The sequence below is a fragment of the Haemorhous mexicanus genome, chromosome 1 (genome assembly GCF_027477595.1).
Source record: "Haemorhous mexicanus isolate bHaeMex1 chromosome 1, bHaeMex1.pri, whole genome shotgun sequence".
Lineage (NCBI taxonomy): Eukaryota > Metazoa > Chordata > Aves > Passeriformes > Fringillidae > Haemorhous > Haemorhous mexicanus.
In genome coordinates, this window is record NC_082341.1 from 59,742,606 (window position 1) to 59,761,544 (window position 18,939).

The 18,939-nt window shown below is 38.4% G+C and overlaps 1 protein-coding gene across 1 annotated transcript in view; it reads right to left on the reverse strand.

The window, feature by feature from the left end:
* ADCY1 (adenylate cyclase 1) overlaps window positions 1-18,939 on the reverse strand; it is a 144,963-nt gene that overhangs the window by 91,266 nt on the left and 34,758 nt on the right. The window contains exon 2 of the mRNA XM_059838983.1: window positions 11,781-11,930. Coding sequence (XP_059694966.1) covers window positions 11,781-11,930 — 150 coding nt within the window. The remainder of the gene's footprint in view (window positions 1-11,780; window positions 11,931-18,939) is intronic.

Consider the following 18,939-nt stretch of genomic DNA (forward strand, 5'->3'; position numbering starts at 1 on the left):
GTAGGTTCTTTAGGGTATGTCAATGAAGATGAAACTTTGTGTGGCACAGAAGAGCCACTGAACATACTTTTCTAAATCTTCCTATGTGGAAAGAAGACATTTTGCCCCTTGTCCTGCAGAGTCAGGAAGACTAGTTTTCATCGTCCAGTGAAAAGATCCATTCATGGTAGCACTGACTGTATGCACAGGTAGTTTGGGTATATAAGTTAAAAACAAAAAGGGCACACTTGAAGCACAAATTCAAAAATTATAATTTATTCATTGAAAGTATTTTCTGATTGAAATAAAGAGAGGTCTTAAAAATTATCACAAAGAGAACTAATCATCTGCTAATGTCATGATCAGAGGGAACACAGAAGTACGAATGCAATTCCTAAGCTGGCCTGCAGATGGGACATCTGTGAGCTCAGGTTTTCTAGAGGCTTAAGGGCCACACACTGTCCTGTGTTCCATCGTGAACAGGACCGGGACAACAATCCTGTTATTGTATTTCCTCTTCCAAAATGTTAGGCAGAGGGACTCACAAACAGCATCAGCTTTACCAGTGCTACCCCTTCCACAGTAAATGGAAGAGCAGACAGATTTTTACTGGCTTACCCGTGGTGTACCAAGTCTCATCTACAGTTACAACAGCACATCTTTCCATTCCACAGCCGTGTCTGGTTTGTTTCACCAATGTAACATTGAATATATTGATTAGGCAAGGATGTATTCTGCAGGAAGGGAATGTCAGAAAGCTCAACCTTTGGCAAGATGGACACATCCCCCTCTTTTGCCCTCATTAATGCTCCAACCCTCAACTAGTGGAATTTTTCTTGAAGAACATGCTACATGTTACAGCTCAGGTTGGTTCTGGGACTGTGTCATTCTCTGATTTTCCTCCATCCCATGAGTGTTGCATATAGGTAAAGCCTTATAAAATAAGAACCTTGTTACCTTTGTAAAATCATGGCTCAGGCCTTCTACTTTGGCTAAGTACAGCTAACAGCTAGCCTAACAAGTTCCTGTGAGAAAGGAATTGCACCTGTAAAAATAGAGTCTTCTAACTGTGAGAATGGTCCTGTACCTTGAAAAAAGAATGTAAACACCATTAAAGAGGAAAGCTTTGACAGACACATACACTAGCAACAACTAACCAATGAACTGAATCGCCATAAGTAACTGACCAGTTAGAATGAAACACAATGCCTTTAGAAAATGATATAACTATGAGCTGTGAAGAATAAAGATTGTGATTGTGGATGACTTGCAGGTCTCTACTACAACACATGAGTTATGACATTCTCCTTCCCTACACTCCTTCTCCAAAACCCACGTATTTCTACCCGCTCTACATAGATATGTGGCCAACCTCTGTGGTCTCCTCTGGCACCTGGTTGAGAAATGGAGCCAACACAGGGAAGCAGCAAGAAAAAGGACACTAACATCTTCAGTCTTCTCTTCTTGCTGCTGGAGCCAACACGATCTGTAGCTGAGAGTCCAGAATTAGTGGAACTTTGAGGACACAGTGCTGTGCTAGTACCAATGCTTCACACCACTGCTACTGTCTGATATAGCATCACACGCTTTTATTTAGAGTTAGGGCAGCGACTCAGAATCAGCACATGTTCTTTTTTAGTACAGATCTCTGCTGGCGGCAGAAAAAGCATGAAATCTTCAGTAGAGATAAGCTTTTTGATTGCTGTTAATAGATACTGAGCCCACTAGTGGGTGTAAGCAAACTAGGAATGAAGAAAACCCCAGGAACCTGAAGTAAATTAAAGTAATTTTAGAACCTTAGAAAGACATATTCAGTGGCAAGCAGTTAGCATTTCCTTTTCAAAGACTGTAAATGTCTTTGCTATAGCAATAGGAAAGAAAATCATAGCATAAAACAGTAAAATGGAATAGATCTCTGAATCTCCAAAGACTAAGATATAAATATGGTTTGCTTCGAAAAATCTAGATATTTTTCCAATTTATATTAGTAAAACCTAAAAGCTTTTGTCCTTTTCCTCATCTTTTTACAGAGCAGGGAAGCAAGCCTAACCCATAGGAGAAAATCTCATTGCCTTCCAGTGTAGAAGAACAAGGACCAATCAGTGATATGCTAAGGAAGCAAAGAGTGTATTCACCCACTTAAAATAGCAAGTGTGACTCAGATTTAGTTCATTATTTCCTTGTCAAACTGGGAAATTCCTAATGAAATGTGAACGAAGGGGAGCTAAACTCCAAATGAAATAAGTTTGTATTGAAGAGGTAATGGCGAACAGAAACCTTGGAAAGAATTTAAATCACATGACAGACAGAAGTTAATTTAGAATGGCAAACCTGACAAAAATACTACCTTAGAATGTATTTCTTTTGCCAGTTAATGGGCTGTAGTCTAGCTCTTTTCCTCCACAGACAGTTGGCCAAAGGAAACAGGCAAAACATCCATAAGAACACATGTGCCAGCAGCATAAACTTTTTCATATATTGGAATGAAAGTAAAGTGCCCAGCTCAGTATTCTGTTCAAGGAGATAATCTGTGCTTAAGTGGTAACATATCATTTGGCAAACTGCACATGTGGCAGCGCCAGCTGCTGTGACATGAAACACCAGGTGTCAAAACAGTTTATGGTCTATGGTGGAACCACCCTGTGTTTGAAGACTGGCACAGGAAAAGTGTCAAATTTGTGTAACATGTTAGATAAATTGTGGTCAACACTGTTCTAGAAGTGAAAACAATTTTGTGAACAACAATAAAAATGCCTGTAAGAGGACTTTTCTAATGACATTTTAAAGCTTTCTATGAATTCCTGCTGCTGAGGGAAGAAAATCAGTATTCGCTATTGAGGATGCTTTACTTCACACTGTAGCATTCTACTAAAATGCCTAACAACATTGTATTAGTGTTCACACTGCACTTCTGTCATGGATATTACTCTAAATTTAGAAATCTACTCTAAGAAATTCTTTTGAATTATTTGTCTTACAACTGAACTTCAGAATCTGATGCACTATAGCCAGTGTGCCTAATTATGATAATTCGCCTTGGCAACTGTCATCCATGATGTTATCTGCTGAAAACTGTTATCTGCTTAAGACTGTATGGTTGTGTGTCTTTAGACATCTAATAAGGACAGGTTTGTGGGAGCCTGTTCACCCCTTCTCCTTCGTTCTCTCTAATTGAAGCAACATAATGCAAGGAGGAAAAATAAACTGACAAATTCAGAGTCCAATTCTACTTTGGCTAAGTACAGCTAAGAGCTAGCCTAAAAAGTTCCTGTGAGAAAGGAACTAGCACATTTGATTGACAGTTGCTTGAAAGAGAACATATTATAAATTTTCCATTATTTATTCCAAAACTCCTAAGAGCCAAGGTATTAAAAGGTTTAGAATTATATAACCACCAATTTTTAAGTTATCAATCTATTGCAGAGAGATTGGAAAAGGCCTCTGAGATCATCAAGTCCAACCTCTGGCCAGACATGCCCTTGTCAACAAGACCATGGGACTCAGTGCCACATACAGCTGGTTTGTTTGAACACATCCAATAAAGGAGACTCCACCACCTCCACGGGCAGCCCATTCCTCCTATGCTTGACAGCCCTTTCCATGATTAAATTCTTCCTAAGGTCCAACCTGAACCTTCCTTTGTGGAATTTGAGGCCATGTCCTCTGGTCACTTGTTACCAGGGAGAAGAGACGGACTCCCACCTGGCCACAACCTCCTTTCATGTAGCTGTAGAGATCACTAAGATCCCCTCGAGCCTCCTTTTCTCCAAGCTAAACAATCCCACCTCTCTCATCACCTTCTCACAGGACTTACTCTCCAGACCCTTCCCCAGCTCCACTGCCCTTCTCAGGACACACTCCAGCCCCTCAATGTTTTCTTGTAGTGAGGAGCCCAAAACTGAACACAGGATTGCAAATGTGGCCTGACCAGTGCCGAGTACCTGGGGACAATCACTTCCCTGGCCCTGCTGGCCACTCTTGTGCTGATACAGGCCAGAATGCCACTGCCTTTTTTGGCCTCCTGGGCACAATCTGGCTCATGTTCAGCTGATGACCAGCAAGCATGGGTCTTTTTCACCAGACAGCTTTTCAACCACTCTCTCCCAAGTCTGTTAGCACTGCAAGGGCAGTTCCAGGCACTTGGCCTTGTTGAACTTTAATCCATCAATGCAGCCTGTCCAGATCCCCCTGCAGATCCTTCCTATTCTCTAGCAGGTCAATAGTCCCACCCAAAAATGTATCTACTCTACTCAAAGTAAGCCGGCATATATTACATATAAGAGCTTAACATGGGTGGCATGACTGTCTAACATGCAGACATATATGAGAAAAAAACAAACTGCAACAAACAACAGTCCAAGACATCTTCCTGCTTAGCCTGAACATGAGTGACTATACATGTACCAGAAAACAAAGTTAATGCACCCTCTTTTTATCTTTATAAATCTATAATAAATATTTATAAAGAGATATTTAAATTTATAAATCTATACATTTTTGATATCTTGTGACATAAAATGGAATGGCTGATAACCAATTTAATTTACATATTTAATTTGCTTTCTTTTTACACAGAATTAATAGAGTTCATTTTCTTCACAGTGGCTAGTAGGGTGCTGTGTTTTGGATTTATGCTGAAAACAGTGTTGATAACACAGGGATGCTTCAGTTATTGCTGATCAGAGTTTACTCAGAGCCAAGGGATTTTCTGCCTCTCACATCATCCTGCCAGTGAGGAGGCTTTGTATGCACAAGAATCTGGGTGGGGACAGAGCAGGACACCTGACCCCAATTAACCAAAGAGATTTTCCATAAAATATGGTGTCATGCTCAGCATATAGGCTGGTAGAAAAAAAGAGGAAGGGGGATGATGGTATTCAGTGTCATGGAATTTGTCTTCTCTAATGACCACTACATGTGATGAAACTCTGCTTTCCCAAGAATGGCTGAACACCAACCTGCCAATGGGAAGCAGTTACTTAATTTCTTGTTTTGCTTGCATGCACAGCTTTTGCTTTAGCTATTAAAGTGTCTTTATCTCAACCCATGAAGTTTCTCACCTTTGTTCTTTCTATTCTCTCCCCCATCCCGCCATGGAGTGAGAGAGGAAGGAAGGAGCTATGTGCTGCTTATAGGTGCTTGGGATTAAACCACAACATTTACTAACATCAGAAAATTTTCAGGGGATGAAATAAAGTTGAACCAAATAGTTATAGCAATGACCTAGTCTGTTCTTATGTGTGGTTTTTTAAAATGTTTTTCTAGACTTCCCTTAAGTTTCATTTTGTAAAATAAAGGCATGCAGCTAGAGTAATAAAATTACAAGGCAACTAAAATACATGAACTTTATATGATTTACAATTGTGTGTTTTTATTGTATGTTACCCATTTTGTTATTTATGCTACACTTTGGAATTGCAAGTCTAGCAGCAAGGTGCATCTCTCTCTTATCCTACAGCTGTGCAGCCCTAAATTGAGGTGTCCTCTTGTAACTGCTCCCAAAGAAAAACCTCATCTTGTGTTTAACAAAGAGCTCAGGATGGAAGGGTTGAACTACCCTTGGATGTGCCTGTTACTATTAGGGATTACTGCCTGTAGGTTAAAGGGTTAGATTACAAGCCTCACTTGGCCAAAATCAGGTAAGAGAAGTCCTGGTGGTATGACAAGCAGTGTAGCTTCTTGCGCAAACTGGATTCAGATAAAATGTTCATTCTGCAAACCAAGAGGCGCAATAGATCTGTAAAATTAAAACACATTTATTTGTTTGCTATATCTTTCCTTGGAGGAGGTTACAAGGAACTCCTAATGACTTCAGGCTGAAGCTAAAGCTTAATCTATTTCATCTGAGTAGCTCTCAGTTTTATTATTTGCTCTGTGAAGGATAGACACATGTATTGCAGGACGGGAGACTAAAGGTGCTGGTCAGTAGACAGCTTCTGGGTAATTATTGCTGTGTGGGAGAGAGAAATGTGCCTCCATTCTTACCTGAGAATGGTGGAAGATGGACCAGGGATGCCATGTATTTTTTTTCTGTGTAAGGATCTAAGCAGCCAAATGAGGCAAATGAATCAGACACCAAGACAATTTCTAATCTCTGATTTGACTAAGAGACACTGGTTGTCAGCCTGCTCGAGGGAGCCTGAAGTCCAGTAGTTCAAACTGACTGCCTGACATTGCAACACTCCCTATTTCCTGTTTTGCCTGATCCTATTAAAAAAACATATAGATATTTGAAGACAGAATTTCCTGTGTAAGAATGTAATTTGATGATGGAATAGATACAATTTTTAGCTGCCCTGTAACGTAGAACATAGTGGTGATGTTGCACAGGCTCACCCTGCTAGCTAAAATTAGTCCACCCATGTTTTTCAAAGATCACATTGGCTAGCTTTTGCAGAGGACCAAGTATCACCACATACCTTGCCCTTTGTGCAAAATCAGTATCACTCCCCTGCTGCATACTAGATAATTTGACAAGAATATGGTTTTGCATCCACACACAATCCATGTGAAATTTTTGCTGCAGGGCGATTTGCTGATGCGTTCTGCCAGTATGAATGGTTATGGAAACAAGGCCTGTATTAATGATAAATTTCATATATTCTTCTGCACTGAAAAAAAAGATGCAATATTCTGAGAATAAAAAGTATGGGAAACATGAGGAGAACCTGATAAGCGTGTTGTCAGACACTCTAGAAATTACTTCTGCCTTGGGCTGTGCAAATAACTAATTCCTTAGTTTGGTTGCTGAATTAAAAGGCTAAAAACCTCAGCAAACTGTTATCCACTACCAAAACAAAATCCAACATGATTTGCTTTATTCAAAGTTAATGTAATTTTTCCCTTTCTTCATAAGGGCTTGAAATTAAACACAACAGACAAAACCACTGGAGGGTTTCTGTAGGAGTCATCTTTTTACTCAAATATACAGGAGGCAGTACAGACATCCAAAATGCAAAATGTCTAGATCAAATTGTTTTAAAGGGGAATGCAGCAGAGAATTTGAAAGCAAGACACCCTAAGCTGTAGTTGAAAGTATTGTGCAGTGACAGTCATAGCATCTTTTGTTGACACCTTTTCAATTTCTATGAATAGTTATTAATCAAACCTCTGACTCAGTGGTGACCCAGTTACTACATGCAACATCAAGGACATTGCCCTAAATTGCAGAAGAGACTTGGAATGCAGACACATATGCATGCAGATATTTGCACACACAATTCAGCACCGCATAAGGAAAATTTAGCTAGCTGCACATTATCTGGTGAACATGTAAGGAGGAACTGCAGACCATCTCCAAAGTTCCAGTCTGTCTCGCAGAACCAGCATTACTGCAGTACCACGGTGTTGAACAATACTTCAGCAAATCTGGTTAGTCTAGCTGGAGTGGCAGTCATTTGGTCCTGAAGCTAGACACACAGCTGGCTATCTCAGCCCCATGCTTCCTAATTCCCAGTAATTTTTAAGTGCTTCTTTCAGTTTCTTATATTAAATAGATTAAAATTTCATGCATTGTAGTGAAGTAAACAACTATTTCTTGAAAGATTGGTGTCATCAATAAATACATTTCTCCAGTCACAAAGGTTTGAAAAACTAGATTTCATTTCAGAATTACTTTTTAAGATAGTAATTCACCCATTCTGGATACTTTGCTATTTTCCAGTTTATTTTCCACTGTCAATTCTTATTGTGAAGAAGTACAAAAGTAACATTTAGGAGGGAAGGAAAGATTTAAGCAAATAGCTTGAAAGAAGGCTTTATTGTGCAAACATACTTGCATGTACTTATGAAATTAAATAATTTGTGAAGACATTTAAGGTAGTTGTGTGGGCTTTGAAGGCTCGCATGAAGTCGAATGTTTTCCTGGCCTTCCTTCTATGAAAGCAACAGGCACCTTTCATATCAAGCTGTGCTACAACAAGTGCATTTCACCAGTGAAAATTATGTGTTTTGTCCCCAAATTTAGTGCATGAATACACATAAAAATATTCTTACTGGCAGGGCAAGAAAAAGAGGGAATATGATTAAGATTCATTACAAGGTTGGCATGACTGGGCTGGGATGTAGCTTCCATATATCAGAAGACCAAAGAGACAACAGGTCTTCACCTTGGAAAGAGAGATGAGCAGGGTTATGAAATTCTACAGTGTTGTGAGTGGCATGGAAGAGGTTACTGTAGGATGATAACTAAAGTCACAAAACAAGATCTGGAAAGCACAAAATCAATTCATCAGACAACAAGTCTATGACAAATAAAAGGTAGTTGTTTCACACAGTGCATACTTAGAATATTAATTAGTACCCAGTTAGAGGGATGACCACAAAGCTGTGGGGATGACAAAACTATGAAGATGCTAAAAGAGACACTTGGAAAATAATTGTCTGCAGGTCTTTAAAGACAGTGGTCCAGTCGCTTCTCAAATTAAGATGGACTCAGAAGAACAATCGTATCTCTTCCTTGGAACACAGCTCCACTACAGGAGCTACTACACCTGCAATTAATACATAGTGAGCCACATCTTCCTTAAAACCCCTTTTAGTCAGTTGGCAATCAGTTTCATCAGCAGCAGACTCCTCCTTTTTCTGTGTTGAGTACATCCCCCATTCCCCATCCCTACTTACTCCTTTCTTCCTTACTTGGGAAGGGGTGAACTACTGCTGGATGAACAGTTGGGATGTCCTAAGACCAGGAGTCCTTCAGGGAGCTAGGTGACAATGCTTTTTTTTCTGTACAGGCAAAGGATGATCTGGAATTAAGGAAGTGGACACAGAGAGATGGTGCAGTGGGAATGAGGAGAAGTGCTCACATGCTCTTACTGAGCATGAACAGAAAAAACAGAATTCTAGGGCAAGGGACCCACCCCACAACAATTATTCTTAGCTGTTTGCTCTGCAGAGGATGGCATGCTGCTGAGATTTATAGATAACAAGAGAAGAAGTTTATTCCAAGTGGATGATTGTAGCTATTTGTTCATTATCTAAAAACTTGCTTCTTGGCCTTTGCTTCTGGTGGAATTGCAATCTAACATTCAGCAATGCAACAAATGGATGATGCTGCCATGGAGGCCAGTTATTCATTGTGATCACAGATAATAGATAACAGGGTGAGCATTACACTGAATTCTAAAATAAACAGAATCTGTCTGCTCCCTTTCTCCCCAGCAACACTTTCAAGGCTGTTTGCATGAATCCAAAAATGTGCCAACACAAGATATTTACTCTTGCTCACAAAAATAGTTTTAGCAAAATTATCCTGTGGGGCTATTACTACAAATACATCCCATAAGGATAACTCACTGTAAGTAGGACACAGAGGAAGAAATCTCACTCACAGTTTCATCTGTGGTATCTGTCCCACACAGTCAACACTTTAACTCCAGAAAGCTGTGTCTGTTCAAAAGTCAAGACCATGTTCTTTCCTTTCCAGTAAGAGACTTGCACAGAAATATCAGGGAATAATTTTACCATTTTGGGTTACAATTCTCAGTGTTAAAGGGCTATGTTTTCTAGGGCAGAGCATTTGGATGAGACAAGAAAGTCTGATGAAAACATTCAGTTCTTTTTAACATGTAATGTTGATACTTCAGAGAACAAAAATACAGAACTGATCACAAAAATTGAAGTAGGTCAGCAGCATTTCTTCTCCTCTCAAAACACTCTTGAGTGCTGCCAGCTGGAAACTCAGAGTATGTTATGCCACAACAACTGCAGAATAATTTTGCAGCCTGTAATCGTGTCTTAATTCCCACTCTGGTTCTAGAGCTGTGCTAATATAGTGTGAGAACTGCCACAGAAAGTATTTTGGCGGTACTTGTGACAGCTAGTTAGCATATTTCACAACTGCACTGAGTTTTACGATGTAATGCATAAAAACAATTTCACAAGTGTAAGAGAAATGTTTATTCTCTTCCCTGACCTGTAGACTGCATTGGAAAAACATTTGCAGGATTAGGATAGGTACACTATCAACAATAATGGCATTTATGTGTAATGTTATTGCATTTGTTGTGTTTCTATATGCATGTATAATATATAAAATAAGACAGATTGCCAATGTGTTAACAAGAGAAGCCCAAAAAATCAATTATGTTTTCATGCTGGATCCCAGAAGTAGGTTTTCAAAGACAGAAATGGCAGCCTTGTTTAAATCCCATGGAAATTCACATTTATGCCTTTAAAAAATCTGCAGCTTTGGATTACAGAAGACCAGAATTACATCTAAAGGCTTTGATTCTAATACCATTTTTACACAGCCAGCAAATACATTCAGTGTTCAAAGAGATGTCTACTTAATACAGAATATGTTCAGCTCACAAACCACATATTCACTTAATTCATAACAGAAAGTACTTATGGACCTGTGTTTCTCCACACATAGGAATAGACTTGCTAAAGAAATTGCAAATGAGGGGCAGTAAAATTGTGTGAGGTACACAAGCTTTGAGGACCCTGCCATCTTGTTTGGTGTAAGTAACCACCATGACACAGAGGTCACAGTGTCACTCTCTATTATCACCTATACAGAAAGAAAAAGCTAGTCCAAACCTTACACACCAACAGATCATAGCAGGTTTAAGCTATGGCAGGTTTAAGCTATAAAAGACAAAGATTGTTGCCTTTTTCCCAACCTGGAAGTGAAACTCAAGAAGATAATTTTAGTAAGGAGATAAGATAAAAGGGCACCTTTATTTGAAGGCATTCAGAGGCAGTTATGGAAAGATGTCCACAAAAGCCCACCCAGCCTCTCCCAGGGGTGAGTACATTTTTATAGGTTAGTATAATGGATAAAAAACACCAATTAGGAGGACAGGTGGTGATGCAATTCCCCCCTCAGGCCAAGCCCCTTCTCTGGAGCCCCCCTTCAGCACTAGTTGTACTTTGTCCATGAAATGTATCTGGATGAGTTGTTCTGAGCCTTGGTTCCCAGGAAGAACCAAGATAGCATGGAGCCTTGTACCCCCCAGGGCTTGGAGCTCTGGAATTTGTTTTGTCTTTTTGCTAAGGGAAAGCCCATGGAAAATTACTGGGAAAACTAGCTACTAATACAATAGGTGACATAGTTATAAATATATGTGTGAAGAGTACAGAGAACATAGAGAGAAAAAAAAAAAAAAGGGAAAACCAAAATGGCATCAAGATCTGTGAGTAACAACAGCAAGGTCCACAATAAAGCATTTTCTTTGTCTATCGTTTCTAAATATGCTTGGAAGGCTGACTGATAAAATTGTATGAAATAAACTATCAAATAACTCAGGTCATTTTTGAGAAGAAATACTGAATGCTATTACAGTCATTCTTATTATTAGTTGTACAAAAATATAATATATTCATTCTTGTTTTCAATTGTACTTATTCAGTTACCAGTAGAGTTCCTTGTGCCCAAAAAGTGGACTTTTTTTATTGGTGTCATGAAGGCAAACAGGTTATAGAACACTCAGCAAGAAGCAAAGTATTTACAGTGCATCTGACACCCACCCAAAAACATCCGTACAGATAAATAACCACAATCTTATATTACAAAAGTACGTTGGCTTTGACTCAGCCCTTAAATAGATCCCCTCTGGCACAGTAGCTGTAGAGTCAGCCTGTACCTTCTCTGAGCTCTGCAGATGAAGAGAGAAGGGTGTGCATCCTCTGGGGAGGAAGACCTGAAGCAGATGGGGGAAGGCAGCATTTCCTATGCAATGGAAATGCACACATGCCCTAGCATACATTTGGCAACAATGTCCTAACCTGTGGTTCACATAACTACAGTCATCTCAGGAGAAACAGAGAAAAATAAATAAGGCTTAGAAACTGACCTGTTTTTCATTTTCATCCTCCAGTCTCAGCCTGTCCTCAATGCAGTTCCTGGCCTGAAGGAATGCCTTCCTCTGAGCCCTTTCTGTCAAAATCCTCACAAAGACCCCATACAAATTTACACTGACAAAAAGGATTGCATTGGCCACAAGCTGTAAGAAAGAAAGAAAAATAAATGAATATTTTAAAATACAGATTTTTTTTTTTTTTTTTACATTTCTGCTCAGCAAAGATATATTAAAAATACTTGTTGCGAACTGTGCCTTGCTAGCCACATCACTGATACCCCTTCCTGCAGTGAAACAATTACAGCAGCTATCACAAATCCGGACAAGCAATATTGCATAATACAGAATTTTGCATCTGCTGGAATTAATTTCTTTTAGCTTGCCATCTTCATTCATCATCATTTCTTTCATCAGCCCATTGGCAGATCTGTCCATCCAATAAGGAGAGCAATATCATCAGTATTGGTTCAAATATACCCTGAAAACTGAAATCGTTTTCCTATGCCTTTGTAAAGTAAAGATATTGTCCCTTTTTTAATAGTGGAGAAGACAGGGACTGACAAACCTGTGACTGCAAAAAAAATGTGTGCCTAGGTATCCCAAGCTTTCATATTGTGTAGTTTGCATTTGGAAAATCTGTTTCTCTTTCCCTATCCACTGTTAGTAACCATACTGTACTATTTGAGAAATCATCCAAAATATCATTGATGCTATCCTGCAGCAGATCTCTCAGAAGGTGCTGAGTCCTTTCAGATCATGGCCCTCAGCACAACCCAAGGCCCACCACTATGTAATAATCAGTGACCACAAATTACTTTGGAACTACTTCTATAAACAGTGTTTTTGTGAAGGAAACAAAAATGACTCAACTGCCTTTCTGGGTTTTTTTAATGTTTTAGCAATACATGAGAAAGTTACTTAACTAACATAAATAACTGAACAGTGGTTAGTGCACAACCTCCGTATCACAGGCAATTCTGTCCAAGTTTCTCACCACATCTCTGAAACGTCTTCAGATTATAATTTCTGCAATGCAATGTCTATTTAGTTAGGAAGAAGTAGTGCCTTTTTACGCAGTGTCTTTCTGTCCCAGTATCCTTATATACCCTAAAGCCTACCACAACATCATGATAAGGATGGGACTCATAAATTCCCAAAAATCACAAATGAGCTGGCATTTAAACCAGCCAAGAGTGAGCAAAATAAGAGCAAAGAAAGACATTACAGCAAGCAACACAATTTGTGTTACTATCCTATGCACCTAAAATAGTTGAAAAAGACCATATAACTGACATTTGTTTCCTTTTTCAAGGTATACATTTCAAGGTAATGCACCTCTACTGTTGCATGATCTACCAGCATAAATTGGAGAGGAGACCATTTCTTTTGTTTGCACAGTATAATGAGTCAAAGTGTACCAACAACATAATCAAATTTTAAGAAAAATAAAACCACTGATACTGTTGTAGAGAATGCTTCCTTAACAAGACTAGGGTTGAAGGGTTTATGGTAAGACAATATGCTAAGCAAAGATCCAAAATTACATCCCTGATGTTTTTGGAGAGACTTTGGGAAATGTTCCACTCAGCAAAAATAAGCAGGAAATTTCTGATGTGCAGAATTAGAAGTAATAAACATCCTACCTCTTAACTCAGAATAGTGGGAAGAATTGAAAGACTAATTCTGGGTCAGTTTTACAGACCTTCATGGATTCACAAGTCCTCTAACTTTTACCTTCAAATCTGGTTGTGATTAGTTAACAGGACATCAACAACAAATTCCCTGCAAATGTTCTCACCAGCACAAAATCCTAAGATAACCTGCCACAATAAAAGAAGCTGTGCCTAGTGGTACTCTTCTCCCCAGTCATCAAGAAAGAAACAATTATCTCACAAGAGCTAAAAGCAGTGAAGAATGCAGTAATACCTTCCTCCCAAGAATGGCAAAATGCAGGTTCATCTGCATTCAGATGAATTTTAACCTCACAGTCTCATACACCACTTACTTTTATGCTGCTTCAGATGACAATACAGATAGTAAAACTTTGAAGATGAAATGCAGTACATGAGCATATTATTTCATGATACAGGCTGAGGATAAATAGTCTGCAATTCCCATTCTGCTTCATTTTGCTTGATCACAGAGAACTGTTTGAGGTATATCAATTTTTTATCACAAGTTAACACCTACCAAAATGAAATAACTGTAGAAATTCCAGTGAAATGCTATTTTTGGAGACATTAATATGACCACACTCACCTTATCCTTGCATTTTCTCATGCCAAAGTGTAGTGACAACAGTGTATTTTAAAGCTAATTCTTCAAGCGCAATGGTATAAAAATAGAAAGGATTTTTAAAGGTTGTATTCAAAGACAGTGAAGAGAGCCCACAGAATGAACAGAGCTGACAGGTACAGACAGTGCAACTACTTGACCCTGTCCATATACAAAACAGCTGGTAATAACACAGGGTGGAAAGCTAACTTTTTGTGCTGATATCAGAGTGGCTCAACACATAAATAATTACCTCTACAGACAATTAAAAAAAAAAAAAAGTCAATTCAGTTTTTTGATTTCAGCTGCAAGTAGTAAAAGGCCATATACTGTAACAATCTGACAACTGTTCTGGGACTATCATTATGATTTCACTCAAGCAATAGTGATCACCTGGTCTAGGGGTAACCAGTAGGTGGATTCCTGCTACTTTCAGGCTCAGCAGGGCAAGTAATTTTCTGACATGCTTTGAACAGTTTAAGATGAAACAGAGGCTTAGCTGTCAGCTCTGGCCTGCAGGGAATCAGGAAAGTGATAAAGCAAGTAAAAGATTCATAGATTTAAAAATGTGAGAAAAGAAAGTAGGGCAGATTGTCTCCTGAGGTAAGAGTTCCTTTCCTCCACAACCTGTTTCTACTTAATTACTAGTTTTCCCCCAGTTGCAAGGAAATACTAGTCTTTCTCTCTAGGTTTCTCAAATGTGTGCCATTTTCCAGTAATTTCATTTTAATATCTACCTTTTTACCTAGACACACATATATATAATATATATATATATATACACACACCATACATTATGTCCCATAATTCCAGGAAAGATTGTGAGACTTGCTGTTAAAACAATGGAAATTGAAAAGGTACTAAGGCATTCAGAACGGCTGAAATATCAAGGATTTTCATTTTAGGTCATTCCTACATTATTTACTATACTACTGCTTAGTGCTCTTCAGGTTTCACCATCACTTTCTATTTAGAGAACTACCAAAAAACTATTTCACTTGATGCAACACAAAATGGTTCAAAGATAATTTTATGCTGCAAAATTTAAATCGATGTTATTCTTTCAATCCATAATGAGATAACAGGTCAGCCAGAATACAAAAAGGTTATCAGGGTCATGAAAGCATGTTTCCAAAATTATTTTTAGTCACTGTCAGTGAATCTTGCATCTTCATTCTGCCTCTTGCAGCATTTCAGTATGAACATTCTGAGCTTTAAGATTCCCTGGTCCTTAGTTGGTTACACTCCCTGCCAGCAGAGGAATTCTGGCACCGTTACTTGTGTGAGGGTGTTAGCAAAGGCAGACTTCCAATACAGCTAATCTTTATGGGCTGCCTAGAGGCTGGAACCTCCAGCAGCTGTTGCAACTAAATGTCTGTCTCTCTCTCTCTTGTTTATTTCTCCATTGCGTTTTTTGGGTCTCAGCTTATTTTTGGAAGGGATCTTGAACTGTGCAATACAGCAACACCCATCAAGGAGTGAGCAAATAATTCTAGCAGTAGACATACGTAACGTGCATATGCACACACAGAGCTTGAGGAGTTTAATTAAAGATCTCCTTTTTATTCCCCAGATTCATCTCCCTCTTCTTGAGTCTCCCATAGGATTAGTTAAGAGACTCTTTGAAGAGTCTTTTGAAACTTTTTTCCCTGTTCCAGATAGGATTTATTCTCTCCTTTTTCTTTCAAAGCAAGAATGCTCATGTGTGCTTTCATGGGTTCACTCGCTCTTTCTCCATTAAATGGCGAAAAATTCTTCTACATATTATTATTTTTCTTTTGAGAGGACTCTGTTTTCTCAGCACACATTCTGTTCTCAAGTTAAGAGTTGCATAGTAGATGGTTCAAAATTAAAGCTGGTTTTCACTGCCCAGTAGCTTTCTGTTTGTACTACAAAATTATCTCAGAAAAATATGGCTGTTTCAGAAAGATCTAAGTGACTTCTGGATCACAGAAAACCTTTTTACAAAGTGGTATTCATATGTATGGTTATTGAAGTGCCCAAATAGTCATAGGCTAAATAAAAAAAAAGGAAACTTGAAGAGACTCCCTCAGAATTTCATTGTGCTTTCTGAAGGTGGACTTGTGGTGTAAGTAGGACTTCCATAGTTACCACTCCCAGGGTTATAATTTAGTAGCTAATACCAATATTTCATTTATTCTCAGAAGCGTGAGTTCTCATGACAGCTCATGAAGTAGAGTGGAACATGTAGGAGATATGGCCAACATTTCCATTTGAAAATTGAAATTTGCTGGAAAAGGAAAGATCAGTGCAATTTCTGTGTATTTTAATCCTTAAATACTTGATGGGAAGTGTGGTATGTCTAAACTCTACTTCCAGGTTTCTCCATTAATTGAATTTTACTGCAAGTGATTTCTGCACCACTATTGTTGTTCCTGTTAAGATAATATAATATTTCCTCATTCTGTCAAAATACTTTGACAATGTAACATTTACTCATTCTGTCAAAATACTTTCAGATCTGGCAATGCAATGCATTACTTTAAAATATGAATGTCTATTGTGAGGAATGTTTCTAAAGAAGGAGTTGTGAACAGCTTACAAAAATGAATTTGACCAAAGTAAAAGATACAATTTTTAAAAAATTGTTTTAAGTACAGGCTATACACCTTTGTAAAAAAGTTCCCTCTACAAAAGCAGAGTCACTGACAGCCATCAAACACAACAGTCTTAAAAATTTCACTTGTTTCATTGTTCTCCAAAGGATTTGCCCTTTTTGGAAGCATGCTCTGGGAGAAAAGTTAGTGCACCTCCTTCCCACGATAGAGACTGCTGGCTGTTTATCCTGCCCAAAGCATTTACCTCTGAGATTAGGTAGCAGAGACTTATGATGGCATAGCAGAAGTAGAGCTGATTGAATCATGAATTTGGAATCCTAAACCTTATACAGCACTGAAACTTAATTCTGATAAATGTAACTATGATTATGCAAGATACCAAATATTTACTGTGATGAAGTTGCAAAATGGCAGCTTTCTCCTTAACAATACCCTCACTCAAGTATATGATGTGAATCTATGACATCAGTTTTGGCCTCTTTTTTTGAGATTCTTAAATTCTGTGCCTTTCTTAGGGAATTTCTGAAAGGAACTCACAATCCCATAATTTATACCTTTCCCAACAGCAATAAATTAAATCTTTTTTTTTTTGATGTATCAAAACTTCTGGGTTTGGGGTTTTTTTTGTTGTTTGTTTTTCGTTGGTTTGGGGTTTTTTTGGTTTTTGTTTGTTTGGGTTTTTTTCTGGTTTGTTGTTTTTTTGGGGGGTGTTTTGTTTTGTTATTTTCTTGTTAGAAAGACAGAAAGCAGCACTTATACACAAAAACTTTTCTTCTTTTCTGCTTTTTAAATGAAGAAAGCAAGCTGATTTTTAAGGAATTTGAAAAATACTATACAAAAGACTTACAGGTAACCTATAATAGAGCACTGATATATGAAATTTTAGATAAAATAAATAAAGGACTGGATGGAAAATACCTTTAAGTATAACTTTTAAATTACTTCAAACTTTTTCAAATAATGAATGATTTCATAAAAGCTGTACTTCTGGGGAAAAAAAAAAAGACCAAAGCACACAGCAATATTCTTTAACAAATGGCTGGCAAAATTGCAACAGTACTGTTTTTGAAACTTCCCAATGATAAGCACTGGGCTGTTGTACTTCAGATATTAAAAAATAAAAAAATTTAAAAATGGTATTATTTGTCTCCACCTGTTCCCTGTTTATATGCCATGTGTACCTACTGATACACATGTGTGTTACTGACATCATGTGAACAATACTAGTTATTTCTCTTGGTCTCATATTTGTATGCACAAACCCAACTGATGTTAGTATGAACAATCTTCCCATACACCAAACGAGAACTTCAGATAGATAACTGGAGGTTGCTTCTAGATAAAGCAAAAACTCTCTCCAAAGCCCACAGAAGTGGCGCCATTCAAAAGAGAAAATCTGAAGAATATTACCAGTGAGGGAAAAAAAAATTTCCTAGTCATCCATACTACTCTCTGGGTATACAGGAGGAACTGACTTTCCACAGCTTTTCAGTGTATGAGAGGCTATGAATGCCTCTCAGAGAAGATATGACAGATGAGATACCTCAGTTATAGCTTCCTCTTGCTCTCATTGTGTACTGCACTCTGGAGTGTAACAGGTTCACAGAACACATACCTTAAACACAATAACAGTATGGTCTCAGTCACTTCCATCTGTGGAAAGACGAAACACCGAGCTACCCAGAAAAAGATATTCTTGCCTCATGTGTCACATCCCATGTATTTCTTAGTCCTGACAAGATACAGGCAAATGTTACTGACATGGTTTAGAAATGGTATTCCTCAATTTAGTGTTCTTGCCAAAACACTCCAAACCATGCAAAAATACTCCAAGCCATGTGCAAACTCTCTCACTCCCTCCTCTCCCTCTCGTCCTGCTGCAGCAGCTGGAGAGGAGAATTGGAGGGACAAAAAGCAAAGATCATTGTTGGAGACAGGAACAATTTACCAGAAACAGCAATGAAATAAGCATGGTAACAGCAGCAATATCACTGACAGAGTGCAGAGGAGAGACAAATGATTCAGACACAATTGTTCACCACCAGCAATACCTTGAGCATGAGAATACTCCTGCCCCTGGCAATGATGGGAGGTAGTACAGGATAACCTCTTGTGGCTACTGCCACAAGTCATGCCTCTTGTGGCTACTGCAAACGTTAACCCTTTCCTAGCTGGAACCAGGGCAGTGGCTTATACTTCTTTCCTGATTTAGCTGTTGCATTCTTTTCCAGTGTATTTTAAGCCATCATAGAACAAATAAGCCCTCAGTTCTTCAGTATACTAGAAGTGTACTAGCATAC